Raw genomic sequence first — 25,649 nt, forward strand, 5'->3', positions numbered from 1 at the left:
CATGGTTATAGACGCCTGGGAAGACTATTTTAGAAAAGGTGATAGATTCTGTAGTGCAGACAATCTTCATCAAGAGTGTTCCAAAAGTCAGTACGGTAAGGATGGAGATAGCCTGTATCTACTATGACCATATTGTTTACTCTGGCCCTTTCTGTCACCCATCTCAGTCTGCATTCTTTACTTATTTTTCTTCTTTCTTGTACCCAGTAGCCTGGCCCAGAAGTGAATCACTAATCATGCTCATTAGAATACAAGGTTTATTACTTTTTGATTAGCCATTCTCCATGTGCCTTTGGGGCAGTACAGTTAGGAATATAGCTCCAAATGATCTACAAAACTGGAGAACTGTGTGCTAGAGGTATGCAGAAGCATTTGTATGTGTGTTTGCAAGTTTGAGGCAGAAAATGCTGTTGTTCTTGATGTTTAGATCACTTTACAATGCAACTCAGGCTTGAGAAATTGTGTCAGTAATTGAAAGAGCCGTCATCTCATTTCACTTATCTAAGTCAATCTCAGTCTTCATTCTTATAATTATTGGAAGAGCCCAGCAGCAAAAATCTGATTAGCGATTTCCTAATGCTATTGGAAAACAACATTTCTAGAATAATGTTGTGTACTGAGTCAATGATAAAAGTCAAGATTGGTGTGAAAACAGATTAGGAAAATGTCTAAAGAAATTTATCGCAATATTTTTCTTTGCCACAGCAACATAATGGATGTCATAATTCTCTTTGGTAACTGAAACATAAAATGAAAATTATTCTGGAAGTAAAATCCTCATAGTTGGGTAATATCTTTGCTTTTGTAATGGAAAAATCATGGAATCTTTTATGACTGGAGTTTTTTTTTTTTTTTTTTTTTTACCTTCTCAGTTGCCCACTTAAGAGCTTTAACTATAATGAAATTACAAGAATAAAATATACCAGTATTTTTAGAAAGGAAATGAGGTATACTTTTGCTTTGGAGGGGCTTTTTTGACTCATAAATCACTTCTGTATTCTATTGTATGCACTGCACCTAAAGAACAAGAAAATAAGTGTTCAGATGAGAGAGTATTAACACATGATTGTACAATATGTGTATACAGGTCTATCATATTGGACAAGCTGCTTCTAATTTCATTGATTTCTTTGGTTCACTGCTTTTTAATTAAGCTTTGGACTCCTACCTCAGTAAAACCTTCCTGTTTTCAAAAGATCGATAAACTATCCAGAGTTAATTTGAGCTGCTGTAGAGATATTGGATGTTGTGTATGGACAGCAAATTTCTTCAGTCATTTATTTAAAAAAAATAAGTTGTTTTATGAACATTATGAAATACTCAAGTGATTATTGAATGTATAATATTCACATTATACAGTGTTGATGGTTGTGTTACTCTAAAGCAGTAGTGTTCATTTGATTCATGCATAGGTCATTATAGAGGAAGGAGATTGCTCAAGTTCTATGGGGCACCACATTTTGATTTCAGAGAATTGTCCAAAACTGAAACTGTCATAAAAGCTTCTCACAATATTTTGCAGTATCTCATTAAATCTTATTCTGAGTTAAAGCTCTTCACCTATGAAATGGCATATATTGAACTAGGCCTTCAGTCATCTGTTTATTTCGAGTTTATCCATAAAAGATCTAATAAATTTAAAAGCATGGAGGACTGGTTGTGAACTGCTTAGTTTCCTTTTTGTTTAAATACTCTTATGCTAATGACTGTCTGCTTTATGTCTGCTTTATTAATACTCGTGGATTACATTTTGGGTCTTATAAAATAGTGTAATAGTGTATTTTGTGAATGTGTTTAATCAAAACCAGATTAGAATTAAGACTGTATAGGAGTCATTGACAAATCAGCTCTGTACTTAATATCTTATCTAAATCCCTGTCCATTGCTTTTTAATGCAGGTTGCATATTGTAGTAAAGTTGAGCATACTAGATCTGAACCACTTCAAAAAGTAATAAACACAGAACATATGACTTTTTTTTGTTCACAATTGGAAAATATACTTAAAAATAACATTTTTGTTCCACCAATCCTTGTTTTTCTCTGTCCACGAAAAAATATCTAGAGGCTGTACTGTAATTTTACAGTAATTGTTGGTCACTTCCTTAAATAAACTGCCAATGTGAAACAAACAGATTTCTGATTGTATGGACCATATGTCACAGGAAAACAAAAATATAGAAAAACTGGAGCTTAAAATGAGATCAAAATTGCATATTTTTAATGCAATCTAGTAGCTGTGGCAATGTATAGGTAATTTTACTGTCCTGATCACATGGGGCACCAAGGGACTTTGTCTCTCTGCTCCTGTTTCCATGGCACTTAGAATTACGTTAGTTCTAGGGTCACAGTGGGTAAATGAGAAAGGCTAAACTATGACGCAGTGTTTGTTAGTCTGAAACATACTGAGTCTCTTTAGAAAAACTGTGCTCAAAATTGTGCTGAAGTTGTTGCTTTTTTATTTGCTGTTGTTTGACTAGTGTTTATGTCACAGTATACAGATCTTTTGCTTGTGGGTAGGGAGTCTGATGCTACTTGTGCCCTTGTGTTCACTGTGATATCGTCTTTAAACAAGAGAATGGTGCCTGGATTCTAGTGATAACTGCTTGTTGAAGGGTCATTTATCCATTTAGGATGACTTTTTATGAAAGACCATTCTAAATCATGCTGCTGTTCTGTATTTGTGCATGCAAATTTTGTTTATATATATGTGTGTGTGTGTGTGTATAGAAATATTAAAAAAAAATTCTTCTGATGTTTGTATATTTCCCTTCACCCCCATCAAGAAATTCTTTAACCCTGGCTATTTTTCCAGGTATTGGAATGGAGAGTAATATTTCTAGTAGATTATTTTAGTAAGAAAAGTCCCCTTTTAGCTAATTCCCATGCTGTCACTGTTCTTTCTTCTGTAGCCCATGTTTCACCTACCATCATTTTGCACTAATGGATTGTAGATTGTTCCAGGAATATTATTATAAGAAGATTTCACACTCTAATAGTAATGTATATCTCACTTTTAAAGCCTCTGTGTGTGTGATATTCGTGTCATTATAACCACAATATTAAATCCTTGTGTTTTGTTAAATAAATAGCTATCAATCTATTACAAGGGCTGTTGCAGACTGCACAGCAAGGTCATGCTTGAAGATATTTCAGCTGGTTTAGTTCATCTCTCTGCCTGAGGTACACCTAGACCCAAAGATAGTTCAACACTTTTTAGTTGTTCAAGTGGAACTCAATTTCACTGTTTTAAGAACGTTTGAGTTGACAAAATTAAACCTTTCAGCAACCTGTGCTCCTGTAGAGGAGAGAAGGAACATTGGGAAGTGTCAGTGATTTCAGGGACTTCTGAAGAGAAACAGTTCCTGTTGCACTTTGGTGACAGAAAGGGCCAAAGGGTATTAATGCTGAAACAGCTGATTTTTAGCTCCTTAAGTATCGTAAAGTAGGCGGCCTGCTTACTGCTCTTCCCTCTCCATCCATGCAAACAGCTGCCATAGGCATCTGCTTACTCGTGCTGTGCCTTGAGGTGTTTCTGCGCGGCCCTCCTTGATGGATGCTTGTCCGATTGTTGTTAACAAATTCTGGTGATGGGCATTCTGTGACCTCCCCCTTCTACCAGTGTTGAAGTGTCTGGGGTGCTAAAAAGTTTTTCTTAATGTCCAATCTAAATCTCCATTACTGCAAATGTAAATCAATTATTACTCATTCACCCTTTAGTGTACTTGAAGAACAATTGATCATTCTCCTCTTTGTAACAATCTTGTATATTTTTGAAATGGTTGTTATGTTCCATCCCATCCTTTTTTTCTAGAGTAAGGAACTAACTTTTTTCAACCTCTCCTTATAGTCATGTTCTCTAAAAATATGTACAGGCATACGCAGAGAGGCATATACTCAGAGATATTGTGGGTTTGGTTCCAGACCACTGCCATAAAGCAAATATCACAATAAAGCGAGTCACACAAATTTTTTGGTTTCCCAGTGCATATAAAAGTTAGTCTACAGTATAGTGTAAACATATTAAGTGTGCAATAGCATTATGTCTAAAAAAACAATGTACATACCTTAATTAAAGAATACTTTATTGCTAAAAAATGCTAACCATCATCCGAGCCTTCAGCAAGTCGTAATCTTTTTGCTGATGGAGGGTCTTGCCTCGATGTTGATGGCTGCTGACTGATCAGGGTGGTGGCGGCTGAAGGTTGGGGTGGCTGTGGCAATTTCTTCAAATAAGACAGCAATGAAGTTTGCCGCATTGATTGACTCTTCCTTTCACAAAGGATTTCTCTGTAGCAGGCGATGCTGTTTGATAGCATTTTACCCACAATAGAACTTCTTTCAAAACTGGAGTCAGTCCTCTCAAACCCTGCCGCTGCTTTGTCAACTAAGTTTCTGTAATATTCTAAATCCTTGGTTGTCATTTCAACAATGTTCACAGCCTCTTCACCAGGAGCAGATTCCATCTCAAGCAACCACTTTCTTTGCTCATCCAGAAGAAGCAACTCCTCATCCGTTAAAGTTTTATCATGAGATTGCAACAATTCAGTCACATCTTCAGGCTCCACTTCTAAGTCTAGTTCTCGTGCCATTTCCACCACATCTGCAGTTACTTCCTCCGCTGAAGTCTTGAACCCCTCAAAGTCATCCATGAGGGTTGGAATCAACTTCTTCCAAACTCCTGTTAATGTCAATATTTTGACCTCCTCCCATGAATCACGAATGTTCTTAATGACATCTAGAATGGTGACTCCTTTCTAGAAGGTTTTCAATTTACTTTGCCCAGGTCCATTAGAGGAATCACTATCTATGGCAGCCACAGCCTTACAAAATGTATTTCTTAAATAATAAGACTTGAAAGTCGATATTACTCCTTGATCCATGGGCTGCAGAATGGATGTTGTGTTAGCAGGCATGAAAACAACATTAATCTCATTGTACATCTCCATCAGAGCTCTTGGGTGACCAGGTGCATTGTCAATGCGCAGTAATATTTTGAAAGGAGTCTTTTTTTTCTGAGCAGTAGGTCTCAGCAGTGGCCTTAAGATATTCAGTAAACCATGTTGTAAACAGATGTGCTGTCATCCAGGCTTTGTTGTTCCATTTATAGAGCACAGGCAGAGTAGATGATTGAGCATAATTCTTAAGGGCCCTAGGATTTTCGAAATGGTAAATGAGCACTGGCTCCAACTTAAGGTCACCAGCTGCATTAGCCCCTAACAAGAGAGTCAGCCTGTCCTTTGAAGCTTTGAAGCCAGGCATTGACTTCTCCTCTCTAGCTATGAAAGTCCTGGATGGCATCTTCTTCCAGTATAAGGCTGTTTCGTCTACACTGAAAATCTGTCGTTTAGTGTAGCCACCTTCCTCAATTCTCTTTGCTAGATCTTCTGGATAACTTGCTGCAGCTTCTGCATCAGCACTTGCTGCTTCGCTTTGCACTTTTATGTTATGGAGATGGCTTCTTTCCTAAGCCTCACGAACCAACCTCTGCCAGCTTCAACCTCTTCTTCTGCAGCTTCTTCACCTCTCTCAGCCTTCACAGAATTGAAGGGAGTTAGGGCCTTGCTCTGGATGAGGCTTTGGCTTAAGGGACTGCTGTGGCTGGTTTGATCTTCTATCCAGACCACTAAAACTTTCTCCATATCAGCTGCAATAAGGCTGTTTTGCTTTCTTATCATTCGTGTGTTCACTGGAGTAGCGCTTTGAATTGCCTTCAAGAGCTTTTCCTTTGCATTCACAACTTGACTAACTGATATTTGATCTCTCCATAACATGCAAAAGACAAATGAAATCTGAGTTCCAGAAACCTGTAAGTCCTGAAATTGTGAAGAGTAGTGATTTATGGTTTCTTAACTACATCTCGACTCCTGTTATTAACAACAACTAAAGGTGATTGAGAGCTGTATATGTTTTTCCTCATTTTAGAAGTATTCCTTTCTTTGACACCTATTTTGTTACTTTTTATCTTAGTATTCTGCATAGTATTAGTATTCAGCTTGACAAATTTAGTTACAAAATGTCAGAAACCTTTCTGAATAAAGCAGGGCAAGAATAGTTTTGCAGCCTAGTTTTTTCATCCAGATTGAGATGAAAATTGAAGGCTTTTTTAAAGGTAGTTGTGCCAACTTAATATTCTCTGTAATACCAGGCTTTTCACAGCGGTGCATGGAAAGACAAGAGACAATGGGCATAAATTGAAATAAGAGAGGTTTAGGCTGCATATAGAGAAAAAAAATGTCCTGGTGAGGACAATCAGACATGGGGTACAGGTTGATCATAGAGGTTGTACAGTGTCTGCCCTTGGAGGTTTTCAAGACCTGACTGGCTAAAGCCCCAAGCACTGGTCTGACAGTTTTTGTTCAGAAATTCATTTCCCTCTCTTTTTTTCTAAAGGCCTCCCTGATAGATACTACTACATAAAATTGTCAACTGAAAGTTTTTCTCTTTGATTGTCTTTGAACTCAGTGTGGCTGCCATTGCAAATCTTGTACTTAGCAAGAACTTTTAAAAGCATGGGAACATTTATGCACAATGTAAAGTGTCAAGATGTCATCGCTTAAGAGGAAGGAGCTGTGCACTGCATGTGATAAAACATTTAGAACTGAGAACTTTAGGATTTAGGGAGGTTGACTATGTGATAAATATAGTCTTAAATTCAGAATAAGTCTATAATACTGCTTTATTCCTGTATTTTTTTCTCTTGAAATTTGTGCGTTCATTAAAAAATATATACAGTATGATTCTAGTAAGCATGTAGAAGCTTAGTGAGATCAGTGTCTTTCGGATACATAATTGTATCAGTTTATTTTAATGACAAAAATAAGCTTGTGTTCTCTGAGAAATGGTGAAATGTAAACACTGTAATTACAAAAGCAATTTAAAACAATGTAAATAAACATTGGCACCAAACGAGGCAGCCTTGCTCTTACCTAGTGTCAATTCTTGTTTCTACCCAAGGGCATTCTCTTCTGTTGCACTATCACAGGTATTCAGGCAGCTGTGGGTTCAGTGGGTTAGAAAACAGATCTGGGTTAAATTAACCATTTTGGTCATGGTAGATGTAGAGAGAAAGGTAATTATATGAAGATGGTTATCATCCATACTAGTAACACCTTTAATGATTGTCTACTCAACAGCAACATTAACAGTTTTAAAGAAATCCTAGTGATTAACATCCAGCTTGTTTATCTTGGATTGATAAAAAGAAAGCTTTTATTTTTTTTTTTTTATCAAAGTTTGAGAATATGATGGTATTGTTTATTTTAGCTTAAGTATAATGTATTGGTAGGTCCTGGAATAGATACATAGACAGGCTATTTGGTTTGTAGATTATCTAGAAAGATACATGCACAACATACATTTTTGAAAGCAGATACATACATATCTGTAAACTTTATAAATTTAACTCTTCTATCCATATAAATTTTGGTGATACTTACCTGATCATAGGTCTAGTTATCTTTATTGGGAATCATGGACGTATATGTCTAAATGAAATTTATCTTCATTTAATATTACCAAAGAGCTTGTATGTAATCATGTTAGTTTTTCATATCACATTTCTCAAAATAGGTTTCTAGCCTTTTAATACATTGATTAAATGTGTTCAGAAAATGATGTGCAAATATTTACATTATTAGAAATACAAGCAGATTGCCCCAGACTTTTTATAGATGGCCAGTACAATGCCACACCCAACTTTGTCTTCATGTTTTAAAAACACCATTTTGTTTGTTTATAAGGCCTCCTTTTATGAGCACTTTGAACTGAGAAAAATCATGCTAAAAATATTAAGTTGCTGGGTCACAAGGGGAAACATATGGAGCTCAAGGGAAACCCAAGTCCAGTGCTATCCAATGCAGAAGCCAGTTGACACCACCTAGTCCAGGGACAAACCTCCTTGTTGTGGTCCCCAAAGATACTAAAAGCATAGCTTGTGCTTCAAGGGCCCAATTTATTCTGTGAGGCCCATAGATTTAATTAAGGTGCTGATTTAGTTGGGAACAGTCCAGTTGAGAATCCTAATACTTCTCATTACTCACGGTGCTCTTTGCTGTTTGTTGTAAATTGATCTGTTATGGTTGATTGTTTGCCATCCTTCTCTGTACCAGGAGAAGATGTTTTATACAAAGGAGGTCATGACTATCTTGTAGGCACTCACTTTCACCTCTGTGGACTGTTAGGTATTTTGAAATATCACAATGTTGTATATAACGTATAGATATGAAAATAATGACATGATTCTGAAATAATGTATTGGAAGTCTAAAATTTCTTCAGAAATCAGAGTTCACAGGACATCTAGAGAAGTCTTCACCCTGATTTAAAGTAAGATTAGATGTCAAAATCTCAGTGCTTCCCAAAAACTGGAATTTTACCCAAAAGATAGTATCTTTCAATCTTGTCCTCACAGGTATCATCGATAACTCTTGCATATCTTCAGTCACATGTGTTTCTAATGAGAAGGTTGCCTATTTGATAGTCTGTTGTTGCCCTCTTCCTGCCCATGTAGTAGTGCTTGAAAACAACTTTGAAAAGTTTCATTTCCTTGTATTCCAGTTTTTATTCTGAATCCTTTCCAGCATTTACAGGAAACTCATTGCAATACTGTAATCTGGTGCAAAATGTGGAGGTAGAATTGGCTAGGCTCTGATTAATATATTTTCCCTGGGCACTTCTTTCAGTATTTCCCAAACCAGGAGCATTAACAGTGAAAACTAGATTATTGACAATGATTTCAGTTTTAAACTCCTGCAATATTATTAAGGTGGAATAGGAATTTTTAATTTTTTTTCTGATATACAGTGCTTTTGTAAAACTTGTATGAAACACTTCCTAAAGGAGAGTAGCATTTCAGTGGGTCACTGTGGTAAAATAGGCCAGTATGCTAATGTGGAGGCTCTTAAGCTGTATATATGAAATAACTGTAATTCGGAAATTTGTGGGGCAGAAGAATCCTTATAATTGGTAACCTCCCAACCGAGAGGTGGCAGACAAAGTTGTTTCTTCTCTGGGATGGAGATGCCTTCTCACCTGAGATGGTGTGCCTGACTGTCAGCACATGCTAACACGTGAGCAAATACTGGATTTTGGCCAGAATGCTGTAAATGAGTTTGGGATTAATAGCTCAGTTGTATGACTGTAAATGTATCTTTAGACATTTTGCCACGAATACATAATCAGTTTGTGAGCAGTATGCTCTTATGAATGTAACTTTCCAGTTTTAAATATGGATTCAGTAATGAAAACCTCAAATAAATAAGGTACTGTTTAATTTTTAATCTTAAAATATATGTATCATTTATGCTAGAAGCTCCTATTGCCATTTGAGGAATATTTCTGATATCTGCTTGTTTTTTACTCAGGATATGGAGATCTAGGCTTGGATTCTGGCTGGTGCTGAAGATAGTAATTACAATCCTAATTTCTTAATAGGAGTTTCCTTACTGATTCTTTTTAACAGGAGTTGTTATTAGCAATGGTAACCTAGTCAGACTCTTTCACCATGTCACCCAAAGGGTTAAATAACCAACTGACTAGGTTTGTTTTTGTGGTACTGATTTTAATAAACTTTATTGATTTTAATATATTGTAAAAATCCATCAGATTTACTAAAATCAATAAAGTACAAATTACTCTTGCCAGAGTGAAATGCATAATTTGTTGGTCCCAAATAGTGGATAGCCTCTGTGTTTGATTTGAAAGGAAATTACTGGCATATTGGCAGTGTCTTTTCCTTCTGTTATCTGGGCTCTCACATTTTTCCTGACTTAATAGGACAATATAAGGTGGTAGGGTTGTAGTTTAATTAGGCTACAATTTTATTAGCTTCATTAATCTGGAAATTACAGAGTATGACACATACGCTAGACCATCATTTTCCTTCTTCCCTAATTCCTGCCTTTTTTTGTGATAGCTCTTCCCAGTTCAAAATCTGGTCCAGGCCATTACTACCTAGTACCCTCTTCTTTTAAAAAGGTCTGCTATAGTAATCTGTATGAGCATCTGCTCTGTTCCCCAGCCTCTGTAACGGAAGCCTGCCTCTGAGTCCTTTTCCTGCTATGGTTTTAAGGTGTCAGAGTCCAACAGTCTCTGACTAGGTTCTTCTAGATATTCCACATGCTGAGGGTGTTTTGTTTACTTATTTGAAAATACTTAACGTTACATAGGATTTTGATTTAGCAGAGTGATATAGCAATATACTGAAATCACACAAAGTACAAGTGTAAGTTTTCTTCTTTTGTAGGGGTTTATTGGTTGGTCACATAAGGAAACTGGAACTCTCTGATTTAAATGTATACATTTTTCTCTGGCCAATAAGGTGTTTTCTGCCTTTGTAAGGCTGTCTATCCCAAGTTATCCAGGCTTCCAGATTTTGGCCAAAAACAGATTTCTGAAGAGTATGCATTGTTTCCCTGAATATTTCCGATACCACACGTGATAGGTAACATTGTCTCCCTCTCTGTGTTAGCAGTTTCTCAATGCACTCACCACTTGCTTTTGTAAAGCTGTCAACAGATTGACAGGTCCCAATCATATTCCCCAAAGCAGCCTGATCTTCTTGGGGAAAGGTTTTGTGTTTACCCTGGATCTTTTTTTGACTAGTGAAGCACTTTTTAACTCCCAGATTTGGTTATCCTCATGAGTTCTCATTAAGATTAAAGAAAAAAAAAAAAAGCGGGCCAGGTATTGGTGCTTGGTGTTGGAGGGAACAAGTGGTGTATCAGTTGGTTCCCTATCATACCAGTGCTGAGGCCTCATCCTCAGGATTGCTCTGTGAATGGTAAGGTGCTTCCAATTCATAGTTCTGTGGTGGTGAATTCACATGGTTGCTCTTGTGACTTGTTCCTGTGCCCTCAGATTTTAGAAACAGTGAAATTAGCTACTGATAGCATTCGACTGTGGTTTCTGATATAAATTTGGTGAATGTTTGAATGTCATTAATGACATTCTTCTGTCCCCCTGTGTTTATTTTGTGCCACCGTTCAATAGCTGGGACCCATTTAAACCTAATCACAGATGTTTTTTGAAATGCTTTTCACCAGCAATAACAGGAAATGAAACAAATTCTGAGACAGTCATGTTGCTACATAAACTATTTAGGCTTTTGTTGTACAAATCCCTATTTCATCTACCTCTTACCACATCATGAATTTGCATTATCTTTGATTACCTGTGTTTTATATTCTTGGGTCAGTGTAGCATAGACTTCCAGGCCCTTTGATAAGTATCATTTTTTGAGCTAATCACCATTACTCTAAATTCAACATGCTTCTAAGAACGCCTCAGGGAATGTGGCCATGAGTTAAGATATTTCCTCATCTCAAAAGTATAGGATGAAAGATTTGTATCAGGTCTCCAAGAATCTGAAGAATGATGGATGATCAATAGTAATCCTTAGACCTTTTGTTTTGTGACTGTCTCTCTAACAACCAAGTAAAAATGCTGAAAAACCTGAGTAATAAGAACTATGCATCTTCTCTTGCTTTCTTTGCATTTTAATACACAGCAAGTGGTGCCATATAGCTTACCTTTAGGAACAGGTGAAATCACAGGGGAATTGACCTTATCTGAAACAGATCACACTCCATAAACCTCTGGTAACACATGGTGTTCATCATGCTACTTGATCCCTGCAGTACTGCATAGCTGTTGCATACCCTGGTTCCAAAAATTACTGCCATCTCTTCAGTTTTTTTGTTGATTGTAGTCTCAAGTCTCAAAATCTGTTAATTCATAGTCAGGCAACAGCATGAGTGTTGTCTGCTCCATTAATTCTGACTGCATGGTTAGTGTTTAGAGGTTGTAAGCTGAATGTGGTAGATAGGTGTACTCACCTTCTGAGATGCCAAGAACTGCTCACTGAGCACCTGTATGTGTCGGGTTTTCACTCAAGACTTTACTGTCAAAGGAGAAACTCTTTCTCAAAGAGTTATACCAGTAATTAAGAGTTTCAGGAATGCACTGTCCTGTACTCTTTCATCTATGTAAGTGAGCCTTAAATTTCCTCAGTGTAGAGGCAGTGGCAGAACGGCAGAGATATATCTGTAGCTGGCATATATATTTGCCTTTCATGATGGGTTGGGTTATCTGAGCACCTCAGCTCAGTCACTACCATATCTTCCAGTCCAAAGAAGGAAAAGAGTTTTTAAAGACTCCTTGCTCCTTTCTTTCTGCTTGTCTGGACACAGGTGGAGTTTCGCTAGACTTCTCAGCTGTTTTACTTTCTCTGTCTCTCAATGGGACCCTTGTGTCTTTCAAAACTCTGTTAAGCCCAGCTTATATAGTTGTGCCTTCAGTTACTCTGCTATATTGCTACCTTGTCTTTTTCTAGATCACTTTGAACCACTCTGGATGCATTTGTTAGTGGTATGAGGGCATCTGTTACACTGCAAAATGAAGCAATTGATGTTGCTCTATCAGTTACACAGGCACCATTTATTTACTTGCCTAACCTATGAATACCTAACCTGTTAAGATACTGCAGGTGATTTAAGGATACAAGAGTGTCCATTTTATTTTGAAATTGTTACTAGAGCTCATTTATACATTTGGGAATAGGCTTCTTCCCTCCTGCAGGAATACTCAATACACTTAATAGGACAGTTAAGCCCTGTAAATTATGCTTTTTTATTTTTCTCCTTTTTTCTAAAAATAATTTATTTCAATATATGCACACTGTCATGTTTTGACTGGAAGGAAAAGCAGATGTATACAGTATGCTATGCCATTGATTCTGTTTATTCAGATTACGGGTGAGCTAAGAATAACCACTATTTGGATTATTTGCTATGCTTAGTACCTTAGAAGAAGACTAAGAAAAAGGAGTTTGCTGCAATTAATGTAAACAACCTGTATGCTTACTTTAATGGTAATTGAATACATCAGCTGGAGTAGTAGTCTCGTGTTTAAAAGCTGAAAAAGTGGGGGTTTCTGAAATTTGCAGAAAAGAAGCAGAAGGCTTGACATAGAGCGTATCAGCCTGAATAAGAAACTAGGAATGAGAATAGACAATTAAATTTTGAGGCTTCTTGTAATTCCTAACCTCTATGTAAGACTAGAACAGCATTGCAAGATCTCAAGTTGTACTGGGAGAAGAAAAGAGATAATTTATTTACTAAACAAATTAATTTTATAGTGGAACATCACTAGTTTTCCAATTCTATACATTAGGATACTTTGATAGCATTTCAGTACATTTAGTGTGGTTTTAATTGAAGTAGTGTTCGTATGAAAATGTATTTTTTTTTTTATAGTTCAGAAAAGTTTAAAGGAAGGGTACTAGAGAATGCGTTATGTAGAATGGTTGTTTGAAGATGGAGAATTAGAAAGCAGATGGTTTAAGATATATCAAGAGACTGCATCATCTGATCTGTCCCATATTCTAAATCAGAGCTATGTGAATTTCTAGACACTTGACTGAATGCAGAGGGTTGAGAATTCTAAAAAAAGTCACTGTCAAGAGCTTTTAAAAAAAATCCTTTGTTTGCAGTCCCTGTACTGGAAAGTAATTTTCTCTTCTGTTTTCATCTTGCCTTAGTGTTTATATATCAAGGTAAATGAGTCTTCTCCGTGCATGAGCACAGCTCGCATTAATGATGATGGAGATTTCATATGCATGTTGAAGGGCATTCATACCTAATGTTATTGCATTTCTTATGCAACAAAAGTCAGCACTGATGTATTCTGTTTACTTTTTTCTCTGTGAATCACCACCGTTGTTGCAGTTGGCAGGAACATACAGCTGTAGGAATTCTGCTTAAGGAAGCTGGCAAATCTGAGTTTATCGAACACCAAATTAGTAGCTTTGATTTATTTTGAATATCTTGAATGTGATGGGACACTTTCATTGCAATTCTGCAGACAGAAGTTAGGTCCAAGATTTTAGATAAATGTTATACCACATTTATATAGACTCTGAAGTCAAACCACATTGCCAAAGTATAATAGAGAAGCTGTTAAATTAATCAAGCTCCAGCTCCCTTCTTTTTTTTATCTTGAAAGAAAAATCCTCTACCAAACATACATTTGATGTAATGATTTTTGAAAAACATTGAGACATATATGTTACCTATAGTGGTTCACCTATAGTGGTTTGGAAATGCTGATATTTTAATTACTTATGTAAAAGAAAAAAGCAAAAAACCAAACCAAACCAAACCCCCCAAAAAACCCTCACTTTTTTTGTGACCATGCTTCATGATCTTTAATTTGGTGAAACCTAATGAGTCTTTCGCATACTGTTTCCATTGATTTAAGTATTGGATATTCTGAGCAATCATTTTATGGTCTCTTGGGCCCACAAGTTACATACTTCTTTTTACATAATTCATACTTTTGTATATAAAAGTGTGTTTTCATTGACCTTGACCAAAATTGGCATTGTATTTATATAAAGAAAAATATAAAAGCAAACAAAATGTTAAGATTTTTTGGTTTTAATTTTTGGTCTTCTGCAAGACCAAGAAAAATCATCTTTGGACTTCTGTGTTCTTAATAGTGTTACTTGGTGTATTCTACCAAATTTTGGCACATGATGTTCTCTACATGCTTTTTTCCTAGTTAGGTAGTTGTGTTTACTGTGGCTTACAGTGTTGAAGGCTCTTGCCATGGGAGGTTACTACATCTCAAGGCCAAATAATCTCTTTGGTAACTACAGTGAAATCTGGAAATAATGGGCTTTGGAAAACTGCATTACAGCTTTGTGTCGTGAATGCTATAAAGACAATATTAAAGACGAAGCTGAAGCACAGAGTTTTAGTGGGTATCATCAGTGCACACAGAGTTTGTCAGCCAGCCAGACAATTCTTAACCTTTTGCATGGAGAGCCAGTAGTAGGGTAAGTGCCAGGAAACTAAGAAACAGACAGGCTGTCTGTCTGTCTGTCTGTCTCTCTCTGTCTTTGGAAAAAAACAAAATAAAACAACACATGTACATCTTTCATCTTGCAAGGCCTCTGTTAAGATCAAACAATTGCAGTTCAGCTGAACAAAGGATCAGCTCCCTTCTTGATTCTTCAGGGATGGACAGTGTCACAAATATGTCAGGGAGGAGGAGTGGTTTAACTTGCAGAAGGGAGTTTATACAGTAAATAAAAGTAAGGATTTGCTACTCATAGGTAGTTCACTAGAACACCTAGACTCTGAACGCTTGGCTTGGTGACTGAGAAATCCTGGTTTATGAGTAGTGTTTTACATATCAATACATACTTTGTTTTGGAGGGCAATTTCTTATTTTTCCTAAAGGTTTTATTTTTTCTAATAACCTCCCAATTTCAGCCAGTCCATTTATTTAATTCAGAGCATGTTGCAGTCTAGCCTGAAGTCAAACTAGCTAACCCTGTCATTTTACCTTCTCAAGTGCAGTTCCACGTTACAGAATTGTCAGCCTAGAGACAGTTATCATACCTCAATAATAGGCTATCCCAGCTGTGTGAGCAAATTTAATTAACTGTGGAAAAGGAATTCTCTGCATTTCTCAGCCTTGGCCAACATCCAGAAATATGTAGCTGGTATGAGACTTTCATGCTATAGAAAATGCTGTAGGATACAGACCATGCCCATTTGTGTGTAGAGATTATCTCCATTGTCCTTTGGTATCCACATCCTGATTTAGTTCACTTTTGAGTGTGCTTTCATGGCTTCCCCTCTGTTGCATTTGTACTTGGCTTAAATATTAACACTGAGGTTTTACCATGAAACTTCATCTGAAATTTTTAAATGGCATAACTGCTAAAGAAGATATCAAAAGATGCTTTTCTAATATGCTGTCTTCCTGAATGATGTTTCCAGCAACTGCAGCAGTTGGGGATGTAAAGTTGTGAAATATATTGCTTGGTAGCATGAATATCCCAAGACTGGATGTAGTGGAACCTTAAAATTGGCACTCCACCCACCAGCTTCTCCACATATTCGACACTGTCTCCCATAACATCCTCATAGACAAGCTCAGGAAGTGTGGGCTGGATGAGTGGACAGTGAGGTGGATTGAGAACTGGCTGAATGGCAGAGCTCAGAGGGTTGTGATCAGTGGCACAAAGTCTGGCTGGAGGCCTGTAGCTAGCGGTGTCCCCCAGGGGTCAGTCCTGGGTCCAGTCTTGTTCAACTTCTTCATCAATGACCTGGATGAAGGGACAGAGTGCACCCTCAGCAAGTTTGCCGACGATACAAAACTGGGAGGAGTGGCCGATACCCCAGAGGGCTGTGCTGCCATTCAGAGGGACCTGGACAGGCTGGAGAGATGGGCGGAGAGGAACCTCATGAAGTTCAACAAAGGGAAGCGCAGGGTCCTGCACCTGGGGAGGAATAACCCCCTGCACCAGTACAGGTTGGGGGTTGACCTGCTGGAGAGCAGCTCTGTGGAGAAGGACCTGGGAGTGCTGGTGGACACCAAGTTAAGCATGAGGCAGCAATGTGCCCTTGTGGCCAAGAAGGCCAATGGTATGCTGGGGTGCATCAGGAAGAGTGTTGCCAGCAGGTGGAGGGAGGTGATTCTCCCCCTCTACTCAGCCCTGGTGAGGCCGCATCCGGAGTACTGCGTCCAGTTCTGGGCTCCCCAGTACAAGAGGGATGTGGCACTACTGGAGCAAGTGCAGCGAAGGGCTACAAAGATGATTAGGGGACTGGAGCGTCTCTCTTATGAGGAAAGACTGAGAGAGCTGGGCCTGTTTAGCCTGGAGAAGAGAAGGCTGAGAGGAGATCTTATCGACGTGTACAAGTATCTGAAGGGAGGGTGTCGAGAGGATGGAGCCAGACTCTTTTCAGTGGTGCCCAGTGACAGGACGCGAGGCAACGGGCACAAACTGAAACACAGGAAGTTCCGTCTGAAGATGAGGAAAAACTTCTTCACTGTGAGGGTGACAGAGCACTGGAACAGGTTGCCCAGAGAGGTGGTGGAGTCTCCTTCTCTGGAGATATTCAAAATGTGCCTGGATGCGATCCTGTGCAACGTGCTCTAGGTGACCCTGCTTGAGCAGGGGGGTTGGACTAGATGATCTCCAGAGGTCCCTTCCAACCTCAGCGATTCTGTGATTCTGTGATATCGACAGCTCCTGTTTTTCCATATCAACACCAAGCATCCTGCATCTGTGCTTGCTCCAGATGACTGCCTTACACATACTTACCTTCCTCTCTGCCCTGCTCATGCCTTCACAGCCCTAGTTTTCCCCCTGAGGTTCACCTTCTGTGCAGACCCCTCATTGCTTCAGGTGTGTCTGCTGCCAAACACTAAGCAGTGCCTGAATTACACAAACGCATTGTAAATGCTTGTCAGAGTCCAGTGCCTCTGACCAGTTCTTGTAGATATTCCACATGTGGAGGGTGCAGTGTTTATCAGATTTACTTATCTGAAAGTATTTGGCGTTACATGGGATTTTGTTTTAGCAGAGTAATGCAGCAATATATTGAGATCACACACAATATACTGAAATCACACACAGTGCAAGTTTAAGTTACACTTAGTAGAATATAGCAATTGCAATATGCAGTCGAGTCAAAATACAAATGTGATTCCCATTACCGGTCTCTATAATCTGCTCACCATCATAACACTGGGTCACCCCAGTCTCTGGGAAAAAATACATGTGTTGAAACCAGTTCAAGCCCGTTTCTCTCTTCAAAGTTCTTTCTGTTAGTTGTTCAGTTTTTGTAATCTGTGCAGGGCTGAGGTATGTATACAGCCCCCCCCCCCCCCCACACACACACACACCAGTCTGGCTAACTCAGGGAGACATTCACATTCTTTGGATTAACTCAGCAGAAAAACATTTACACAACCAGCTGATCCGCTCAGCTGATGTAGCCATTTATATAAAAGAAAGGCCTCCATTTGGTTCCCTTTGTGTTGAGATAAATTCAGCTGTGGTCAGTCACTCCCTGCACCGGCACATTGCCCCTGGAGGTCCCCTCTGAGCCACCTGCCCAGGTAGGTGTTTTTTGACTGGTCACAATGCTTCATCAAATTATATTACTGGAGTTAGTACGTGTCAGTTTTTGATTGTCCCTATAACACTATAGTTGTCTTTTTGCGTACATTATGAAATTTTCTGCCTATATTATCCCATTAAATTATTCTGCGCTATTCAGTGTGAGGGGCAGTCATGTTGTTTTGTATGTTGTGGTGTAGGAGATTAGTTGAAGAGAAATTTCTGACCCTCCTCCAGACTACAACTGTTGTAGCATTAGATGGACTGTTTCCAGCCTGGTTCCCAGCACAGTGTACATTGCTTCTGCAATGGCTAGATATAGGTGTATTGTAAATTATCGTGCTCTGCTGTTGTTATGCCCAAAAGATTGCTAGTAAGGCATGACACAGAATGGGAATGGTGACTTTCTAACTCGTGTATTTCAACCAAACTTGAATATAATTTTATGGGAAAGGGCATTCATTAGCTTCCAGGCTTCCGTCCCATCCATTTCAAAGGTCTGTAGGAAGCAATAGAAGAGCAATGTTAGAGCATGTTCTAAGCAATTGCAGGAACATTTCATAACAAATATGTGAGGCTAGCTAAGTGTAAAAGTTACTGTTAGTCGAAAAGTTCTTCACACAAATTGATGTGAAAAAAATGACACTGCAGAATCATGTAATAAATATATTTGTCATGCAGTGTCTTCTCTGCATTTTATTTGTATTCTGATTTATTAATTTTTTGATTAAATGTTCTACTGAAAGTCTTTTCCCCCTCTTTTCTTCTTACCTCAAGGTTGATAGCACCCACCACATCCCAGTCTCTTCATTTAACTATATGTAAAGCTTAAGATGTCTTATCTCTAGCTTACATATTGTATTTAAGTACCTAAAATTGGTTTGGACATATCAAGGTCTGATTTCAGCTTGCTTTTGACTTGGAGTGGAAGGACATGTTTTTACTTAGAAACTAAAAGAATGCTAAAATGAAACAAGCAAGTTTTGAAAATCTAAGAAACTGCTGTCACTTGTTACAGGAGTTTTTCAGTAGAAGCTTGAAACTCAAAATTTTGGGGCTGGTGTATCTGTATATTAGATAAGTTTTACATACATACATACATACATACATACATACATATATTTCGCCCTCCCCCCCCCAAAAAAAAAGGTCAAATACTATAGTTCTTATATGGAAAAAAATCTTTTGCTGATTTAGTTTTGCCAGGATAAAGTTTGTAAATATTTGCATCATAGGTATATTTCAGTTTGATTTTAAATTATAAATACCCTCCTGAACCAGATTGAGTGCTACAGGGAGGGGTGGGGGCTTCTTTACTGATATTAGAAATAAGGGTCAAATATCCAGTCCTTCAGCTTGTTATGCTGCTGCCTAAGAACTATCAGTCACTTGAATGTTTCAGACAGCATTTTCTAGGGCATAGTTCTTCCATCGAAACAAAAGTCTTTGTGAGAAATTGCATAATATTTTTGTAGCAGCGTCAGGTAAACAATGTTAATTCAGGTGCTGTTTGTGAGTAAATTGCTGCACTGTTCCTGAGGAATGATTCTGTGCCAATGAAATTGGTGATTGTCCTGTCTTGATTCCCCCATTTGTGTGTTTCTCAGAGCTAATTTTTGCTGTTGCTAAGAGACCACAAGAAAATCTACCCTGAAAGGGTTTTCTCCATTAGCACTGATAACATTTGGGACTTGGGGAGAATGTGTTTGAAGACCTATTCTGAACTGATCAGAACTAGTTAGGTCTGACAACTGGTTTGAAATTTGCTTTAAAAACACATCAACAGTACTTCTGTGTTTAATTCATATTGAGAATTAAATGAAAACAGCATATCTTCTAGCTGTTTTTTTCCCACACTCTGGAAACCCACAGCATGACTGGGTATTGTCCTTCATCTTAACATTTTTGTCTTTCTATTATTTTTAAAGGATGCTCGTATAAAACCCATGTCTCTTTGGTGACTCTGGTCTCTTTATTACAGGTGCTGTTGTCAGGATTGATTGGTGTTGTTTCATGGAAGAGGCCCCTTTCACTTGTGGTGAGTGGCAGTGTTGCTTTAATTACGTTAAACAGATTTTAAATCCATCACCTGTAGTGACCAAAGGATTCTCTGCAAGTGACTCCTAGTCCTTTTATCTTTATATGGACCTGTGTCTATTGAGTTTCTGGTTTTAGGCTTAGGTCTTGCCACTTTACAATGTTACAAAATGACTTTTCAGTAAGACTTCCAAAGGTTTGCTATAGATTGTAGCTTTCCATTATATTATTGGTTGGCAATGACTTCCTAACTGTAGTAAACTGCACGGAGTTACATACATCTGCAGTGTGTGTATGTGCTAGTGTAATATTATAATATTACAATGCACAACCAAAATATTATAAACAAAGAATAGGCTGTAAAATATTCCTATTTTTGGAAATGCATTTCCACTTAATTGGTAGATCACATTTATTACTGAAGATGTATATGTCATCTTGTTGTACAGATAAAGACATAATTGATTTCATATGTTATTTTCTGCATTCAGCTTGAATAGGATATATCTAACCTGTATTGAATGACATTATTTTTGTGTGTATGATTTAGGAAATAATTCAGAGAGACCTGAGTGCTGTTATGTTAGAAAAGCATTCAGTAGTCTTTCCTTAATCTGAAGTGGACAGTACCCTGAGCAGATTAATTTATCATGCTTCAATTTGTCAAGTAGATTTCTCCTCAAGTACAGGTATTCTCTCAGAGGAAAGAGTGATACATAAAGCTTCTCCCTTAATGGGATGTGGAGATTAATTTAGGAAAATGATTTTATTTGCTAAGAGCAAGTAAAGCAATATCTTGGGCATACTTGATTTAGAATACAAAACAGTGCTAGAAATCCAAAGTGTATTAGTGATAATTAGACCTACATTGTATATTGTGGCATTTTACATATTTTTAATATATACGTTACAGGAATTGGAACAGTTGGAACAAATAAGATGTGGTAAAGTTTTGGCTTATTTGTAACAGGAATAGCACATGCTTTGGTGACAAATTAATACTGCAATTAATAGACCTGTAATTGATTGCCACTTCAGGTATTTCACATGCTTATAAGGCTTCATAATCAAACATTGATTGAAATGAACTGAATAATTTGATGTAGATAAGTGTTAACTCATTTAAATTAACTTATTTAACTCATTAAGAGACTGTTACCTTTATTGAATAAATATAAACATTGATTTGCTGCTCTCTCATTATATAGTTAGGCATACAAAATATTCTTTGAACTGAAATATATCAAAACAATATTTCTCATTGTGCATGCAGAGTTGGTGTGCCATAGCCGTGATTAATACATGAAGTTGAATGCACGAATGTACTTGAGTGTGCACTTGGGTGACAAACTATGCAGATGCAGGACTGAATTTGCGGGCTTCTGATTTTGTTTTATAACTTGACATCTACAGTTTTTTTCTGTAAAAGACTTTCTATCTCAAATCTCAGTTTAATACTAAGGATTAACAATTGTTTTGTATATTTTGGGTCAATCTTTTTAGATTTCACTTTAACAACCATTTCTGTATATAAGCCACGCTTTAGTGGGAATATTACCCTACTTAGCTGAGTAGATGTAGAATGTGATTGAAATCTTCATTTTATCACTTAATGTATGTAATTAAGGAATACCTTTTAAACTTGCAGTATGCATTTATAAATAGAAAAGTTGTCAGTATGATTTGGATGTAATTTTGGTTTCCTAAAATGGATTTTCATTCAACAGAAAGAAACATTAAATGGCTCCCCCACCCACCTTTCATACCATCTATTTGAACACTGATTCCATTATCACTTGCCTTCCTCTTTGATTACAGTACAGTCTAGGACTGCAAATAAAGGAGAATAAGGACCTCCTAATATTTTATCAGTGTTTTTGTTTAGTCGTCAATTGGCAGTTCCACTCAGACACATATGCAGTCTTCAGAGTTAAGAATTAACTTAGAACCATTATCTCTGTGTATGTCTCTATGTTATATTGTTTTTCATTAGGTCTTTTGAGAGAAATATTTCCTGAAATGGGTTGCTGCTAGACATTTTGTTCTTTTCTACTTTATTCTTCTTTTTCAAATTCCTGTGCTATAGCAGCATGATTCGTGTTCCCATCAAAATATCATTTATTGTTAAGGTTTATATATAGAAGTGTTTACTTTGACAGTACTTGTGAATATAGGTCAGACACAGTATAATGACAGAGTATATGATCAGCTGCGAAAGGTTAATATAATAAATATAGAAGTGTTTATATTCATAGTTTATTCAGAAATTCATTAAAAATCTACTTTAAGGTCTCATTAAAGTCAAGAGGATAACCATTATCTAAGAAAACACATACTAGATGCAAGGTTCAAACCTCTTTTGAATATTTTTCGCCTTCTTTTGGAGTGAAAATAATGGGTAGAAGAGAGGCACATCGTAACTACTCTCTTGGACAACACCGTGAGGCCATATAAAGAGATTCCTCATTACTTCAAGAAGAATGAAATTTATAAAATACTAAGGATATAGAGAAATTTAGTACAATTGTATTTTATTAGTAAAATAGTTTGGAAAAACTAGTTATTAAATTAGTCTATTTTATTTGAAGTCAACAAAGTTATGATATGCAGAGTAAAAATGGCTTTAGTAGGAAATAAAACTTTTTAAAATGCCATATTAAAGGCCTGTGATGTCAGGGCACTGCCAAAAGCAGAAGTGAATGAAAGTATTAATAGAAACAATAGCATATTTCTATTTTATCAAAGGCAGTTCCAGCCTCTCAAATCTGTTCCTTTTTCATGTTACAGTATGTATGTAGAGTACTCCCATATTACGAGCAAAACCAGAAATGACTTGATTTTGGTCTTTGTTGTTAATAAAACAGTGACAGAACAGAAAGCAATTACTTCTGTCTGTAGCTTGTTATGAGAATTGAAATTTTAAAGTGGTTCAAAATAGGAAACCCAATCTTTATTCTCGAGTATAGTACTCTTGATAAGGGTGTTCTGTTAGTAATGCAAATAATAATGTTTGCAACAACCTTAGACAAAGCCTTTAGGAATGATTTACTAGTGCTGTTATGGATCCTAGTATTTATAAACACTTAGTACAAAAATTTTGGGACTTCAAGGTTGTATTACATAAGCTATCTAGATGATGACAGTATTTTTTTTCTATCTATACTTAGCCTTGGAGAGTCATAATACTCATTATATATAAAAGAATGCAGATATTGACTGCCCATTCTTTGACATTGTTACCATCACATTTCTCCTCTAGAAAGCAAAAACATATGATTAAGTAACTTGAATGTAAGAACTAGTGAATCATAATGATTTTTATAAATGTATGTTTAAAGAAAGACAACTGTCATGATGTGGGTGATGGTGTGAAATCATAAATGGTTGAAAATAATGTGTATTGTTGTGTAGTAGATATGCTCAAAACTGCAGCATGGTTTAGATTAATAGATATTCATAAAATATTTTAAATTTAATAATTATGAATATATTTTTTGAATTAAGTACTGAGCTTAGAAAAGTTCTTAGTTTGTCACTATTGTTCTGGACAAACAGAAATGGGTTTGCATTTATCCTTGCATTTAACTTAGCATAATTTTATGCAAGTCAGCTACAGATTTTTTTTTAACCAATTATCTGGATGGAAGAAAAAGCATATTTCAAATTAGTAGCTGCTCTTCTTTATCTACAAAACAATTTTCAGCTACGTTATGTGTTCTGCTGGGAGAGTCATGTAGTCACTTAATGAGAAGTAATTCATACTTTGTGTATGTGTGCTAATAGAGTTGCAATTAAACTGTTAGCACAAAGCAATATTAGATTCAAATCAATGATATTAAAAATGTGAGATAATTGTGTTAATAAGGATGTATTAGCAGGTAAATATTACTTTTGAAAAAGTGTGCATGCGTATATAACGTTTGTAACGTAGTTAATATAGGCCCAAGAAACAAGAATATAACTGGAAATATACAGAGCTGAATTAATAAGAATAAGCTTAATTTGAAGTTTATCTTTCAGTATTATGAACTAAAATAGTAGTGCTAGAGCTTTTGAGGTTTTTTTTGCTTTTCATAAGTAAGATTTCTTTGTTACTAAAGAACAGACAGGTTGAGTCTGTTATTGTTTTACTCGTTTGGTGTTTTTGTCTTTGTTTTGTGGTTTTTTTTCCTAACTTAACACAGATGAACTTTCTACAATGCAGAAAGTTGCAAGATTGACAAGATAAATGACAAAAAAATGTGCCCAAAACGAGGCCAAAATGAAGCAAGTCAATGAAGCTAATGAATGCCCATGAGATAGGTAGATTTTTGGCTAAAATACAAAAAAAAGACAAATTTGACTGACCACTAATGTGCAGGCAGTGCTGGCACATTAGAACATATCAAAGGGCTGATAGCTCATAAGTGGATATTCATCAAGTAAAATATTTGGAATTTGTCAGACTCTTTCATTTAATTTTTGAAAAGCAAACAGTAAAAGTTTAATGTGTATGAAAATGCATGTGTGGGCTGGGATTGGTCATTTTGTTGCCCCAGGTATTTCTGTGGTCATCTCTTTCTGGGTGGTAGCTGAAAAAGCAGGAGCAAAGTATTTTTCTCCAGGTGTTACCAAAAAGGGGTATGGCCTGATGCGCTGTTTTCTCTGCTGGTCCATCACTGATGTGGTTCATAGAAGATTTTGCAGGTTTGCAGTGTTGTTTCCTACGCTGTGCATATTAGTAACAGTGAACATCTCTAAGTAGATTGGACTAAATTTTCGATCAGTGTAACTACAAAGTAGTTGGTATACTTGGTTTTATTCCAATATATCTTATCCCCCCTTGTGGGCTTTGTTAAAGGGCTTTCTCTACCTGGCACCTGGGAACACCATCTCTTTGGCTAAACATATCTAAATAGAATTGTAATGCTATTACCTATTAAAAATACTTGAAAAGAAAAAGTTCTCCAAACAATGATAGAATCATGAAAGTGTGTGTTTGGTACCTAATCTCACTGCACGTTCATTTGTTTTACACTTTCCTGCCCACATATTTATCACAAACCATTAAAACTAAAATAGTTCCTCTGAATTGAGTGCCAGTGTGACTGTGAAATCTAACTAAACCTAGGACTTTTGAAAAGTAGTTGCTGTTACAGTTATAGTAGAAACTGTAAGTCCTGCTTACAGCACCAGAGAACACAATATTCATGTATCAGATATGTTATTCAGAACTTTCAAGATTTGGCACCTTTGATCCCTGAATACCTGGATGTTTTAAAAGCAGCCAGTCTTTCAGATATTGATTCTTTCAGTGAAATCCAAATAGGCAGTTGTGTTCAGTAGCATTCATGAAAAGGGAAGAAATAATAAATGTTAGTATTAATAGTCTCAGAACAGCTCACCTTTCTAAAATCTGTTCTAGGATCACTTATTTCCAAGAGTAGACTTAGTGCTAGTGAGAGTTAAAACCTGATTTTCTTCTGTATTTCTGTATTTGCACTTGATTATATAACAATCAGTTGAAGGAGTAGGGGACAGAGACAATGTGTGTTGAAGCTGTGCAATAACCAGTGCTGATTGTTTTGCAACGGTTGCATAGTGTCGGTTTTCCCTTGTTGAATTGCAAATACCTTTTAGCAGCTGGAACCCACATGTCCACCCTATGATTGTTTGTTCTGATTAAGCAGTTAATACTGTATGACTTTACAAC

The 25,649-nt window shown here is 36.8% G+C and overlaps 1 protein-coding gene across 1 annotated transcript in view; it reads left to right on the forward strand.

Annotated features, from left to right (window-relative positions):
- Positions 1-25,649, forward strand: part of ENTREP2 (endosomal transmembrane epsin interactor 2) — a 200,366-nt gene that overhangs the window by 59,883 nt on the left and 114,834 nt on the right. Inside the window, exon 2 of the mRNA XM_067305308.1 lies at positions 19,902-19,958. Within this exon, the coding sequence (XP_067161409.1) occupies positions 19,902-19,958 (57 nt within the window). The remainder of the gene's footprint in view (positions 1-19,901; positions 19,959-25,649) is intronic.

The sequence above is a fragment of the Apteryx mantelli genome, chromosome 15 (assembly GCF_036417845.1).
Source record: "Apteryx mantelli isolate bAptMan1 chromosome 15, bAptMan1.hap1, whole genome shotgun sequence".
NCBI lineage: Eukaryota > Metazoa > Chordata > Aves > Apterygiformes > Apterygidae > Apteryx > Apteryx mantelli.